Source organism: Pelodiscus sinensis, chromosome 16, assembly GCF_049634645.1.
Source record: "Pelodiscus sinensis isolate JC-2024 chromosome 16, ASM4963464v1, whole genome shotgun sequence".
NCBI classification, from domain to species: Eukaryota; Metazoa; Chordata; order Testudines; family Trionychidae; genus Pelodiscus; species Pelodiscus sinensis.
The window spans coordinates 15,584,243-15,600,170 of NC_134726.1; the positions used below are offsets into that span (position 1 = coordinate 15,584,243).

General features: G+C 42.8%; 1 protein-coding gene across 17 annotated transcripts in view; it reads right to left on the reverse strand.

Annotated features, from left to right (window-relative positions):
- The window catches only part of MRTFB (myocardin related transcription factor B), a 266,743-nt gene that overhangs the window by 66,457 nt on the left and 184,358 nt on the right, over window positions 1–15,928 (reverse strand). For all 17 annotated transcript variants that reach the window (XR_012896130.1, XM_075899337.1, XM_075899342.1 and 14 more), the window contains 3 exons: window positions 13,220–13,285; window positions 5,638–5,693; window positions 3,534–3,609 (listed from right to left, as the gene is read on the reverse strand). Coding sequence is in view for 16 of the 17 variants with exons in the window: in XM_075899337.1 (XP_075755452.1) it covers window positions 3,534–3,609; window positions 5,638–5,693; window positions 13,220–13,285 (198 nt within the window). In the remaining variant the exon portion in view is untranslated. The remainder of the gene's footprint in view (window positions 1–3,533; window positions 3,610–5,637; window positions 5,694–13,219; window positions 13,286–15,928) is intronic.

Sequence of the window (15,928 nt, forward strand, 5' to 3'; positions counted from 1 at the left end):
CCCCCAGAAAAGACTGCTCAGCTGGGATCCCCTCAGGACTGATAGGGCCTCGAACGGAGGTCACAGTGAGGATTGAAGGGGCGGAGTGCAAAGCAGTGCTTGACACTGGATCACAGGCGACTATTATATTCCAGTCATTCTATCAACAGATGCTCAGGTACCTGCCTACCCAGCCATTGACTGGCCTTGGCCTGTGAGGTCTCAGCATGAATGAATACCCCTATGAAAGGTATGTCATAGTGCACCTGGAATTCCCTGAGGAGGTGGCAGGAGTAAAAGAAGACGTAGACTCAGCTGCCTTGATATGCCCCGACCCTAAAGGGGTCTCTGATGTGTGTGCTGATAGGGACCAAATCCAGTCTCTTCAAGGTGCTCACAGAGTACTGCAGACAACGGGCTGGGGACCAGTATTTGGACACTCTGATGATCTATACCCTTTGTGCTGAAGCCTATAGGAAAATTGAGGATGCTCAAAAGGAAATGTCTGAGGTACTGATGGGTACACTGAGGTATGTGGGCATGACCCCCTTAGTAGTGCCCGCAAGCATTGCGCAGGAAGTGCTTGTCATGACTACCTGGCTGAAGGGCAATTAAAGAGCATTTGCCGTGGTAGAACAACTGGCTGAAGGAGAGCTCCATGAAGGGGTCCTGGTCCACAGTGGAGTTATAACTCTACCAGCAGCAGCCCAGGACAAGGTCACTGTACTGATTGCTAAACAAGTCCAGAACAACACCTTACCTACCAAAGGTGATCCTTAGCCCGAGTGATTCAATCGGACTCTATTAAATATGCTGGGGATGTTACGCCCAGACCAGAAGGCATCCTGGAGCCAGCATGTTGCATTTTTGGTGCATGTCTACAATGCTACAAGGAGTGATGCTATAGGGGTCAGTCCATACTTCATGATGTTTGGACAAGAGCCAATACTACTTATAGACATATGCTTTGGAATATCAGGGGATAACGAGAGCTATGAGACACACTTGTAGTATGCCTCCCGACTAAGGGTACGTCTAGACTACATGCCTCTGGCCTCCTGGGATGAGGCATACCTGGGAGGTCGACAAATGCCTTTGATGTCGACTGTGGAGCGTCCAGACTACCGCGCTGAGCCGACAAACAGCTGATCGGCTCAGCACGGCAGCCATGTAAATTTAAATGAAGCGGCGATTATTTAAATCGCCGCTTCATTTTCCTATGCCGGGTAGTCTAATCTACATGCCTCTGTCGCTAGAGGTATGTAGTCTAGACCCTAAGAGAAAAGCCGCAGAATGCCTATCGCTTGGCTACAGTGGCTGCCTGGAAAAATGCAAGACCGTAATAAACACCGATATGATGCAGGAGTGTGCCTGAAGGAGCTCCAACCCAGGGACAGAATTCTGCTACGAAATTTGGGTGTTGCTGGCAAGCACAAGATTGCTGACAGATGGCTTACCTGGTGGTGGAAAAACTTAGAGATCTACTGGTCTATAGGATTAAACCAGAAACTGGGTCAGGGCAAGTAAAGACAGTGCATCAGAATTTTCTGCTACCTGTGGGAGAATTGGTAGGCGCCCCTTACGAAGTGGACCATGACATGGGACCTTAGCGAAAAGGGGGTGACCGGCCAAATCCACCATCCAACATGCGTGGTAGGCCCTGTGAAGCTAATCTGCCTTTACCCAGCACCTTTGAGAGTGAATCTGAAGAGGAAGATGATTCCATGCAGTATACTAGGATGAAGACCAGATTCCGAACTCCATCAGAGAGACACGGGGAGAGCGCTACTTCTTTGGCTCTGAATCCTATGGCTGAAGCATTTAGGCCTGTGGAAGACAACCCACCGTACACAACCAGACCAACCTCAGATGATGAGCTTGTCCCATCTACATCTCCAGATCTTCTGGGAGATGAACGGGCTTGTGATGACACACCTATGTCAGTGGACAGACAGAATGTTCCAGGGAATGGTGTCCCTGGTGCCTTGGACATTCCAGCATCTCAACAAGAGGTACAAAGGCGTGTGTCTGTAGAGAGGGTGCTTACACATAACTCTTCCTCAGCCCTACCCCCAGAAGAAGTCTCCAGACATAGCCAGTTTATCAATTTCATCTGCACTTCTCCAGATTATGTTTGAGTTGATGACATTTTCCCAGAACAAATATGAATGAAATGCATTAAGCTGTTGTTTTTCAACTGTGGAACTTCAAAGTAAATTATTTGGAACCTCTCCTGACAAACTCTTAACTATAAAAGGCTTAATTTTAAAATGTAATTTTGAAGGTTCTTAGATTTTTGTTGCATGCTAATTTTAATGATAAAATGCAGATGGCCTGTCAATATAAAGCATCTTGATCTGAGCGTAGAATCCAAGTTCATGTTTTGAAAACTAAAACCAGCAGACTATTTCACCAAATATAAAACTGGCTTTGGTTTTAATACTGTTTTTGTACATACAATGGGATTTCAATAATAAAACACACTAATGCAGTCCAATTCAAAAACTGATTTTATTATTTCTGAGTATTAAATTCACCTGAACAGCCGGGCAATATAACATGGAAAACTGAGCTTATTAAGGTTAATCTACTGAGCAAACCATCACTTAAAATTGTAAGACCGTTTCCTGGAGAGACTGCAACAATGTATAATGTATATACATCCCTTAGGACAGTTGTGCACAACCTTTTTGCACTTGTGACCCCTGGGAAAATTGTGGCTGAGAAAAAAAAAAGTGTGGCCCCTTTAAATGCCGCTCTGCTCGCCTGCCGCTCCTCCCACTCCTGTCGTGTGTACATCGGGTGCCAAGCTGGGAAAAGAAAATACCGGCCGGCCCAAATCATAGTGCTGTGACCCCTCCCCCCCCCCAGAAGACAGCTGCGACCCCCAAGGGGGTTGCGACCCATGGGTTGCGCACTACTGGCTTAGGAGATAGAATCACAGAATCACAGGGTTGGAAGAGACCTCGGGAGGGTCATCGACTCCAACCCCTAAAAGCAAGACCAATCAGCTGGACCAACTAAATCATCCCAGCTAGGGTTTTGTCAAGATGGGACTTGAAAACCACTGGGGATAGAGATTCCACCACCTTCCTAGTTAACCCATTCTAGTGCTTCACCACCCTTCTAGAGAAATAGTTTTTTCCTAATATCCAACCTAAACTCTCCCACTGCAACTTGAGACAATTGCTCCTCACTCTGTCATTACTGAGAACAGCCTCTCCCCATTCTATTTGGAACACTGCCCCCCCCTTCAGGTAGATTGATAATACAGCAATTAATATTAAATGATACAACACAATTTTTATTTAGGGGAAACTGTAGCTATAGAATCATCTTCCTCACAGCTGAGAAGACAGTAATGGCCAGGAATATCTTCTCTGCTATCCTTTGGTCTAAGGATAAAGAGTCCTCTCCACTCGTCATCACAGAGTTCCTGAAAGTCAATTACCTGCACAATAGATTGGCATGCAAAAGAGTCCTGCACCTTAATAAGAACAGCCCAAAACTAAAATGAACCACTCTCCTGAAAAACAGGACATAAGGCTTCTTACCTTCCAGAATATGCATTCTGACCAATTCTGATCGATCTGGTCTGCTGCGAATCTTGTGCTTCAGAAAATTTTCAGTCTAAAAAACAAATCATACCAGTGCTCATAACTACAGAATACAACAATTTGTTCATGAATACACACTTTTATGAGAATTGGCCTTATGAATATATTGCTTGGGTTACATTACTATAGCTGAGCATCACTATTTTCCATTGTTGGAGAGATTTATTTTTTGCATTGAAAATTCTTCCCTAAGAACAAAGCCATTAAAACTTTAGCATTTTTGACAAATCTTTGTATTAATGCTTAGGTTGTGATTTTATGTTTGTGATGATTAAAAGTACTTATATTGCACAATAAGAATAATTGGCAATTTACTGTGCATAGGATAAAACTTAGTCTCCCTCCTATGAATAGTTTACAAATAACAAGGATCCCATCAAATGACCCACCTTCCAGAGACTCTCTGCCTAACTCCACTTGCTTCTATGACCCAAAACACAAAGCAAGGAGACTGAAATCTAAATCTGATTGGTGTGCTTGAACTGGATTTAAGGGAACTCAGCACTCTGATGCAGCCATAAATGACTGGAGTAAGCAACACAGAAATGGCCTTTGATGTGCCTTTAAAACTCATTTTTTTCTTTACTTAAAAGTTAGTGATATCCTTTCTTCAAAGCAGTAGCCATCACTAATGAGCAAATTGCTTTTCGCCCCATGTTGGTATGTGGAGAGCCCTTTCTATGCACAACAGCACATCCCGTACAGGGGGGAGAGACAGCTGAATTATCTGAGTCACAATCCCTGTCCTAAGCAATCCATGAGCAATGAAGAGACACACTGTTCCATAAGGCAGGCCTATGCCATATTAGCACAGTTCGGACATTTGCTATTAAAATCTACTGTGCAAAGTAACATCCTTATTAATTTTCTTAAAAGGAACACATCTCTCTGGAATAACTTTAAGATCTAGATGAAAGATTTCACAGTGTAAAGTTTGCCAATTTTATGAAGTTAGGGCATGATAACTGACTCTTGTTGGATTACGCGGAGTAATTCAGGCATAACTAGCCTTGTCTTAATATCCAGATTTTTATTAAAGTTTTTAAATTATATATTTTTAATTGTCAGCTGTCCCATCTTTTATAATATCTCTTATAAAGGACATTTTTAGGAGATGTCCATTTGTCCATTATCTTCCATATAAAAGTACCAGAAGGTAGGCTGAGCCAGTATGGTACATGGCAGAAGCCCTATCAATAGCTTGATCAATTTCTATATAATTTAAGATGATTAGGAATATGATCCAGATCATATTCTTGATTCTGAAGTCAGGCAGACTGAAAATGGATCTACTCTGCATTCCACTTCTATGGAAAAACCTAAATGGAGAAGAGTTGCCTGATTTTGTGTAGTATGTAGCAATTCGTGTATCACTGGGCTCTGTCCTTTAGTGTGTCTCCATGACAACAATGGGAAGAGAAAATTAGCAAGAATTGGTGCAGGGGAATGGCCAATAAATTTTACAATACTTTTACAATGATATGAAGCTGGAGCAATCTACGGAAAAAGAAGGCAGATGCTACAATTGTTATTATAGTCTTAGAACACAAAATGTCACAATGAATAATATGATGGAGAAACTGCCCTTTACCCACATTAAGGCCATTCACAATGAAGTTTTTGCCATCAGAGTATCGACATGGATACAGCTGCATTGGTAATTAAAAACTTCAGCACAGACAAGGCCTCAGTTTCCTTGCACAAAATCTGTCCTCTCTCTCTGCTGTACTTAGAATAGGGGCTGAGAAATAGAGTATCATCACATTTAGCCCCTGTCTGGTTTCTGTGAAGAATTACAAACACTTCCACTAATCACTAAAGATTACTTTACTAATATTTACTAAAAATATTACATTTTAATTTTGGGGATTCTTCCAGAATATTGACATAAACTATTTACAATTTTAATAATATTCCCCAGACAGTCTGAGAACTAACTACCTCAACATTATTTCTGGTTTTTCGTAAGTAAACTAGTTTTCTTTTTCAAATATTAATAGTAGCCTGATACTTTTTAAAAAGTTTAAACTAGATCCCTTACCCTGGCTCGTTCCAAGCTCTTTCTCTGCTCATGGAATGCAGCTGGGCTTTTCAAAGCTGTGAGAAGAAAGAAAGAGTTAAACTGACAGGAAATGCTTTCCAAATGAAAAGTTCTAATGATTGTATTAATGACAGCCATATTGCACTCAACATTAGATCAGATGAGGAACTCATTTTACTAGACCAACATCTGACTCTTTTATTTACTTATATTTACCCAAAGATTAAATTCATACCAGAGCAGGAAGCTTCAGTGGGACTGAAGTATTGCATATTCTTTGTGCTGGCCTGCTCTGCACAGAGAAGTGATCTACCTCAAGATTATACCTCATTGTTATAAATATGTACAGGTTAAGGCTTTCTCACATGGAGAATTACTGTAGCTGATATAACATGGTACTTATATAACATAGGTATAGATTCTAAATTGGGATTTGTAGCTAAGCAAAGCTGCAAATCATGAAGGTAACCCCCCCCTCCATTTCTCATGCAAAGCACATTATAACATTTTTAAGGCACACTGTGATGCCTTAATAAAATCTAATATTTTATGTCACCCATGCGATATGCTGATGTCCCTTGGCTACTTTAGAGTACCAATAAAGTACTCTATGGCAGAATTTTATCAGCCAGCATTCAAAATACTGAAGCTGTCTATCTTTTCTACTACATTACCCTTCACTTACAATTTATTTTCTCTAATAGTAAATACAGGAATGATCATTGCACCAAACATTCACCAAACAGTTAAAGAAACTGTCTTACTAATAACTATCTGACTAATCTGTTTTTAAAAACATTGTTAAAACACAAAATATTCAAAGTAAATAACAGTTAATTTGGAAAAGCACCATAATTTTGTATTTCATTTTGAAGCAATTTTCAGAAAAATATGAACAGCCAAGGGGAAAAAATCCAGGTCAAATTTGTCTTTTTTAAAATGGCATTTCCTCACTGTCCTAATGAAGTCTGTTGATTCTCAGACTGAAGAAGAAGAAAGGTACCACCTTAGAGCCCATTCCACAGTGCTAGAAAAGTCTGCAAAATTACAGCTGAAAGCCAAGTTATGCTTAAGAGATAAGGCACAGGGGAAGATCACTGATAATCCACTATTGTACTGAAAAGGTTAAGAGGATATTACAGTGAAGCAGTCTCAGGTGTGTTGGGTAACCTCCATAGAGAAATTAGTTTCAAGAAGCCATGAAATAAATTGTGACTTTGCCAGTGAAGGCTTAAACAGTGGAATATTATCTACTATATGTTTTAGAGCGTTTGTCTGTTTGATTAAAAACTCCTCCTAAATTGTAAGAGCTAGGACCACGGAATTTGGTGTACAGCTAGCCAAAAACTCAAAAAGTAATAATAAAATGTTTGTTAAGTACATGAGAAGCAGAAAGCCTGCTAAACAACCAGTGGGGCCCCTGGATGATCGAGATACAAAAGGAACACTTAAAGACGATAAAGTCATTGCGGAGAAACAAAGTGAATTATTTGCTTCAATTTTCACGGCTGAGGATTTTAGGGAGATTCCCAAACTTGACCCATCCTTTGTAGGTGAGAAATCTGAGGACTTGTTACAGATTGAAGTGTCATTAGAGGAAGTTTTGGAATTAATTGATAAACTTAACAGTAACAAGTCACCGGGACCAGATGGCATTCACTCAAGAGTTCTGAAAGAACTCAAATGTGAAATTGAGGAACTATTAACTATGGTTTGTAACCTATCCTTTAAATCAGCTTCTATACCCAATGACTGGGAGATAGCTAATGTAACGCCAATATTTAAAAAGGGCTCTAGAGGCGATCCCGGCAATTACAGACCGGTAAGTCTAACGTCAGTAGAGGGCAAATGAGTTGAAACAATAGTAAATAATAAAATTGTCAGACACATAGAAGAACATAATTAGTTGGGCAAAAGTCCACATGGTTTCTGTAAAGGGAAATTATGTCTTACTAATCTATTAGCGTTATTTGAAGGGGTCAACAAACATGTGGACAACGGGGTTTAGTGGATATAGTGAACTTAGATTTCCAGAAAGCCTTTGACAAGGTCCCTCACCAAAGGCTCTTACGTAAATTAAGATGTCATGAGATAAGAGGGAAGATCCTTTCATGGACTGAGAACTGGTTAAAACACAGGAAACAAAGGGTAGGAACAAATGGAAAATTTTCAAAATGGAGAGGGGTAACTAGTGTTGTTCCCCAAAGATCAGTCCTAGGACCAATCCTATTCAACATATTTATAAATGATCTGGAGAAAGGGGTAAACAGTGAGGTGGCAAAGTTTGCAGATGATACTAATCTGCTCAAGATAGTTAAGACCAAAGCAGACTGTAAAGAACTTCAAAAAGATCTCACAAAACTAAGTGACTGGACAAGAAAATGGCAAATGAAATTTAATGTGGATAAATGTAAAGCAATGCACATTGGAAAAAAATAACCCCGACTATACATGCAATATGATGGGGGCTAATTTAGCTACAACTAATCAGGAAAGAGATCTTGCAGTCATCGCGGATAGTTCTCTGAAGACGTCTATGCAGTGTTTAACGGCAGTTAAAAAAGAAAACAGGATGTTAGGAATCATTAAAAAAAAGGATAGAGAATAAGATGGAAAATATCTTAGGGTATGTCTACACTGCCACCCTAGTTCGAACTAGGGTGGTAATGTAGGCAACCAGAGTTGCAAATGAAGCCCGGGATTTGAATTTCCCGGGCTTCATTTGCATCTTGCCAGGCACCGCCATTTTTAAATGTCCGCTAGTGCGGACTCCGTGCTGCGTGTAGGTAGTTCGGACTAGGCTTCACGAGGAGTAACGGTAGTTCGGACTAGGAAGCCTAGTCCGAACTACCTAGTCTGTGCCACGTGTAGCCGCGCGGCACGGAGTCCGCACTAATGGACATTTAAAAATGGCGGCGCCTGGCAAGATGCAAATGAAGCCCGGGAAATTCAAATCCCAGGCTTCATTTGCAACTCCGGTTGCCTACATTACCACCCTAGTTCGAACTGGCATTAGAAAAGGTTCAGAGAAGGGCAACTAAAATTATTAGAAAGTGAATAAGGAAAAGTTATGTATTTGTTCCCATAATATAAGAACTAGGGGCCACCAAATGAAACTAATGGGCAGCATGTTTAAAACAGATAAAAGGAAATTCTTCTTCACACAGCTCATAGTCAGTCTGTGGAACTCCTTGCCTGAGGAGGTTGTGAAGGCTAGGACTATAACAGGGTTTAAAAAAGAACTAGATAAATTCATGGAGGTTAAGTCCATTAATGGCTATTAGCCAGTATGGGTAAGGAATGGTGTCCCTAGCTTCTGTTTGTCAGAGGTTGGAGATGGATGGCAGTAAGACGTTCACTTGATCATTACCTGTTCAGTTGACTCCCTCTGGGACACCAGGCACTGGCCACTGTTGGCAAACAGAGTACTGGGCTGGATGGACCTTTGGTCTGACCCAATATGGCCGTTCTTATGTTCTTATCATTACTTAAAGCGAAATAAGGGTTTGGTTATGCCAGGAAAATGGAATGTACCTGGAATGGGATTCTCTCGCATAAAACCAAACAGAAAAGAGATAGAATCATCAAAGCAAGTACAGTTCACACAATTGATATAGCTGAGTGCATGTTGAAAGAGTGAACCAAGGTGAGATAGAAAAATTGGATGAACCAGGAACAGCACTGCTTCTGAATAAACCTTGCAGAAAAGAGATAAAATAAAGACGTTTAGAGTAGTGCTCTGTTTTGGCATTACCAGGCAACCCTGGATAAATCGGCTAGTTTATAATAATTGTAACTAATGTATTTATGTAATTTTAAAAAGATGTATTTGTTTATTGAATAAAGTGCATCAGTATTCATAATCAGAAAAATATAAGGGGGAAATATGAAAAAGGTCTATAAAATCATGACTGAAGTGGAGAAAGTGAATAAGGAAAAGTTATTTATTAGTTCCCATAACATAAGAACTAGGGGCACCAAGTGAAATTAAGAGTTAGCAGGTTTAAAACAGAGAAATGGAAGTACTTCACGCAACACACAGTCAACCTGTGGAACTCCTTGTCAGAGGATATTGTGAAAACCAGGACTTCGACAGGGTTAAAAAAAGAGCTAGATAAGTTCATGGAGACTAGGTCCATCAGTGTCTATTAGCCACAATAGGAAGGAATAGTGTCTCTAGCCTCTGTTTGTCAGAAGCTGGGAAGTGGCAACAGAGGTAGGATCACTTGATGATTACCAGTTCCGTTCATTCCCTTGTGGGGCACCTAGTATTAAACGGTGTCAGAAGACAGGATATTGGTCTAGATGGATCTTTGGTCTGAATAAGTATCGTCATTCATATGTCCTTATTTAATTTGGTTCATAATCTATGGAGTCCAGGCTTCTTTTACTAGACATTGTCAACTTCCACTGATTTTAAAAAGGGACTAAGCTAAAGATGCTAGGATGGGGATCGGGGGGCAATGTTCAATGCAGCTAGGGATGGTGGTATCAAATAGGGACGTAAGAGACTAGTTGCTCTTAATACATTTAAAAGGCTGATGAACAGCGGGGAAGACCTGGGTATCAGCTGTCCCAGGTCTGCTGGTTCCCCCCTACTGTGCGTCAGCCTTTTAAATGTATTAAGAGCCTGCCAGCTCTTAATACATTTAAAAGGCAGAGATGCAGTGGGAATAGCTCCCAAGGCCGGGAACTAAACCTGATGAGGCTCCCCCACTTAACAACTAATTGACTAATCGTTGGAAAATCCATCAACTAGTTGATAAACCAAATTTAACATCCCTAGTATCAAAGGTAACTTTAAACTTTACCTTTGAATTCTCCTAATCCAAGGGCTGCCTTCAACTTGGCTGGTTCCCACAACACAAGTTAGAACAGCCATAGACTATTTTATTTTGTTCCAGCTGCTTACGGTCCCTAAAGAATGTTATGGTATCAGTCAGGGATTGCCAGAGCATAAGACACCAAAACCAGAGCCCTCTTCTTTTTCATGGGGCATAGGGAGGTGGCAGCTTTGGAACTGGAACAGCAGCTCTGTACCCTTCAAACTCCTTGTACGCCCATCTACTATTGATTTAACTGACTTGTGGGCACCTTTGTGCTAGTGAAGCAGCCACAGATCCTAAATAAGCAAAGACCAGGGGAAAAATAGATCTTAGGACCAACTGTAGTTAGTTTACTTTAGATTACTGAAAATAGTAAGAAAAAATATACAGGCAGTCCCCGGGTTACGTACAAGATAGGGACTGTAGGTTTGTTCTTAAGTTGAATCTGTATGTAAGTCGGAACTGGCGTCCAGATTCAGCCGCTGCTGAAACTGACCGCCAGTTCTGACTTACATACAGAATCAACTTAAGAACCCCAGGCGTCCCCAAGTCAGCTGCTGCTGAAACTGATCAGCAGCTGATTCCAGGAAGCCCGGGGCAGAGCAACTCTGCCTGGGGCTTCCTGTAGTCAGCGCTGGTCAGTTTCAGCAGAAGCTGACTTGGGGACGCCTGGGGCAGAGCAGCTGGGGTGCTGCTGGGTTGCTCCAGTAGCGCCGCTCCTGGGTGCTACTGGACCAACCTAGCAGCACCCCATCTGCTCTGCCCCAGGCGTCCTGATTCAGCCGCTGCTGAAACTGACCAGCAGTGGCTGAATCAGGACCTGGGGCAGAGCAGCTGGGGTGCTGCCAGGTTGGTCCAGTAGTGCCCAGAGCGGGCGCTGCAGGACCAATCGGCAGCGCCCCAGCTGCTCTGCCCCAGAGTCCAAAACAAAAGCCTGGTCTGCTGGGGTGGGGGGGAGCACACTAGCTGCGCCCCCCCCTCCCCAGCAGACCAGGGACACGGGGAGCAGAGCCTCTGAGGCTTTGCTCTGGCAAAGCCTCAGAGGCGCAGGACCCCCCCGCGGCTGCGGCTTCAGTCCGGGAGCCTGTGGTCTGCTGGGGACGGTCCCCAGCAGACCACAGGCACCCAGATTGAAGCGGCAGCAGCGGCGGTTCCCCGCGCCTCTGAGGCTTTGCTCTGGCAAAGCCTCAGAGGCGCGGGAACCCGCCCGGTGCCCCTGGTCTGCTGGAGACGGTCTCCAGCAGACCAGGGGCACCGGAGCAGCTTACGAACGGGGCTTTCTCGCCCCGACTTACGGGGTGAGAAAGCCCCGTTCGTAAGTGCGGATCCGACATAAATCGGATCCACGTAAGTCGGGGACTGCCTGTATTTAAAAAAATACAATGTAATTATTTCAGATATTTAGCACTATAAATATAACTAAATTAACTTAGTTTTCAAACATTAGGTGATTAATAAACGCTATCTAAATGATCTACTTTTTTATAGTATAACAAAATTAATAAATAGTAATTTTGTTTTAGATTGTATCATAGAATTAGAGATCAAAATGACTTCCAGTCATTCAGTTAGCCTTATTTGTCCACTTGCTTTCACTGGTGTAATTCAGTCATTTCCAGTGAAGTAACTCACAGTTTAAAATGAAAAGAAGAATTAGTTCCAACTCTAGGGGGACCATACCATCATGGTTATTCCAAGGGTGCGGAACCTTTTCTGGATCAGGGACCACGGATCCACAGAAAAGTGTGAAGCAAAACAAAAACAGGAACAAAATCCTTTCTGACCTGGCCCCCAAGTGAGGGGGGGAAAAAAACCCTCACAGATGTGGCACTCAACTGAAAAGCAGAAAAATCCCACTCCCCTCAAGATCCAGCTCCATGGGGGAAGGTGCTGAAGCTTGGGGCTTACAGGGCCACCAGATTAATTCCTCTGGGGTTAGTAGATTTTGTGGCCCCCAAAAAGTTCTAGGATGAGGCAAAATGAGGGGCTCAGCTGTGAGAAGGGACTGGGACTAGGGAGGCAAACTCTTGGCAGGCAATAGGGTGCAGGAGAGTACTGGGGGTGGGGTACAGGAACAGGCTGGGAGGTACAGGAACAGGCTGGGAGGGTGCAAGAGTGTACTGGGATGGCAGTGTGAGATTTCGGCAGGGTGTGGGGTGCAGGAGCAGGGGAGGGGTATGGAAGAGGAAGGAAGGGAGGGCACAAGAGGTGGCAGGGATTGGGGTGTCTACCTGGTACAGCTTCTGGAATGGCACAGGGTGGCTCTGTGCAACCTGGAGCATGCAGGAACTGCCCCCCCGGCACTGCTACCATTGGCCGTGACTCCCAACCAATAAGAGCAACAGGGGCCAGTCACTGCAGAGAGTGCTTCTCTGCAGCATGCAGAGCCACTTCCTTCCCCTGCCAGGCACAGCCACGTGCCCCCTGCGTGGCTGGAGTGCTAGCTTGCCCCACTGGGGATGGTACAGGAAAGCCCCAAGTCTAGCAGGCCTAATGAAGGCTGGATCCAGCTCGTGGCCAGATCCGAGCCATGGGTTGTAGGTTTCCTATCCCTGGACTATTCAGCAGAATCATTTAGTTTACTGTCTATATCTTGTATTTTAAATACCTTTTATTAAAATTAGCTATACTTTTCCTATAGTTATTGAGTATCATCTGATGACAAAGTTACCATGACTGCTTTCCTTAAAATGTTTCATCTTTGATTATTTTATATGTGTTGAAATACAAGTTACTGTAAATAAAATTAGACTTACGTGGCATGATGCCCTGGTCCACCAGCTGTTCTCTTGTTCGTCTTTGCTGTAGCCTAAGCTGAAGTACTGGCAAAAGAAAATAGGAATAATTAATTAACATGCTATGATACTCTTCCCTATTTAAAGTTGCAGAAGAGAACAACATAAATTCTAATTAAGAAGCCAAATATTTCAACTTTAGAAATATTTTGAGTGTATTCATTCAGAAAGACACAGGACATTATATAACAGACCTGGTTACTTTTAAAAATCTTTTGTAATATTACATCTGCTCACATGTCTAGAACCCAAATCACACTGGTATTCTATAGTGATACAATATTTTTTCACCAATATTATGAGTTTTTTGATAGGGATGATAGATATCGACTAACTGAATAATTGTGTAACCACATCAAAATGTAGCAGTTATACTATTTGATAACCCTCAGGAGTGGGGCTGGCAACCAGTGGACTTCAGGCCCTACTCCTGGGGAGCTCCCTGACAACCCACACTGCTGCCTCTTTATTAAAAGCAGCAATGCAGGGAAGCAGCAGCCTCTGTCTGGGGCGTGGAAAGCTCCACATGGACATGCTGCTCTGGCATCCCATGGAGTAGCCTCTGTCCATGGTGAGCCTGGGCATACCTGCTGCCATCTCACACTGCTGCCTCCGATAAAGAAGTGCTTGTGCGTACCAGCTCCCACATGCCCCCCTCACCCTCCGTGCTTCTGCCTCTCTATCGAAGGTAGCAGGGGAGAGGTAGAGGGAGGGTAAGCGGCTCCACAGGATCTAGAGCTTGTGGCTTTTAAGCCAGCTCCCCATAGGCACCACCTCCCCCCATCCCTTGCTGCCTCTGGTATAGACTTATCAGTTAATCATGTAGTCAACTACACACTGACATCCCTATTTTTTCAGATTATTTATATACATTGTAGATTGATATTCATATTTCAAAAGAGAAGGGTATCAAATTTAAAATTAAAGAAATGACATTATATTGATTTCAATAACAAAATAAAATAAAATTTTGCATGTATATAACATTTTTTACTTGAGTATCTCAGGGTATGTCTACACTACCACCCTAGTTCGAACTAGGGTGGTAATGTAGGCAACCGGAGTTGCAAATGAAGTCCGGGATTTGAATTTCCTGGGCTTCATTTGCATCTTGCTGGGCACCGCCATTTTTAAATGTCCGTTAGTCCGCACTAGCGGACATTTAAAAATGGCAGTGCCCGGCAAGATGCAAATGAAGCCTGGGAAATTCAAATCCTGGGCTTCATTTGCAACTCCGGTTGCCTACATTACCACCCTAGTTCGAACTAGGGTGGTAGTGTAGACATACCCTCAGTGCTTTACAAAGAGGAATCCCCCATTTTAAGAACAGAAAACTGAAGAGATTAATTGCTTTCCTCATTAAGGAGACGTTTACCCTATCTCAATGACCTAATTTAAATTCTGAATAAGTCCACCATTTTGTAATTAAGAGGAAGTCCTGCCCAAATCTTAGAAGTAACTGTAACACTGCACTCCATATTCTTCATAGTGATATTATTATAAGATTATGATAGTTATGATGTATTTGTGCAAGATAAGCAATGTGAATGCCACTGGAAAGGTTTCAGAGTTGCTGAATAGGATTATCCTATTAGTATGCACGTATCACTATTTGTATCTGAACTTACAAATATTGACTATGTATCTGTGTTTCACCTGGGTAACACCCACTAGACAAGATGTTCTCAGTCTGGTTAGCTGGGTGGGGAAGATCCTATTCAAAACAAGAAGCCATTCTGGAAAAACAACAGGTCATAGGAGAAGCTCATCTCCTGCTTGGGAAGACTTCCTGAGAAGGCTACAGACAGCCTTCAAGTAATGGCTGCTATAACTCTACAAGGGGATGTGATGACACACATGTCTCTAGACCAGGAGTGGCCAAACGTTTTAGCCTGAAGGCCACACAGAATCATAGAATACTAGAACTGGAAGGGACCTTGAGAGGCCATCAAGTCCAGTCCCCTGCCCTCATGGGAGGACCAAGTATCATCTATATCATCCCTGATAGATGTCTATTTCATCTGCTCTTAAATATTTCGAGTGATGGAGATTCCACAACCTCCCAAGGCAATTTATTCCAGTGTTTAACCACCCTGACAATTAGGAAGATTTTCCTAATGTCCAACCTAAACCTCCCTTGCTGTATTTAAGACCATTGCTTCTTTTCCTATCATCAGAAGTCAAGGAGAACAATTTTTCTCCCCCATCCTCATAACACCCTTTTAGGTACTTGAAAACTGCTATTATGTCCTCTGTCTTCTCTTTTCCAAACTAATCAAGCCCAATTCTTTCAATCTTCCCTCACAGTTCATGTCTTCTAGACTTTTAATAAATTTTGTTGCTCTTCTCTTCTTTCTCTGATTTCTCTTTTTTGAAATGTGGTGCCCAGAACTGCACACGTTGGTAGAGCCTTGTGCACAGTGGTGATAACTGGAAAGTGACACAAGGGGGGCATTAGCCACATGATTGGCTCCTCATGTGACTCTTCCCCAGGTCACCCCTAGCTTGAGGGAGGGTCCACCTCTTCCCACCTGGCCCCTCTTCCCACTCCACCCCATTCCAGGCCTTGCCCTTTCCCCAAGTCTCCACCCCTTCCTGCTCCTACTCCATCTCCACCCCACCTCTTCCCACCCATTCCCCCAAGCTCCCTTGCCTGGGCATCACAGCCTG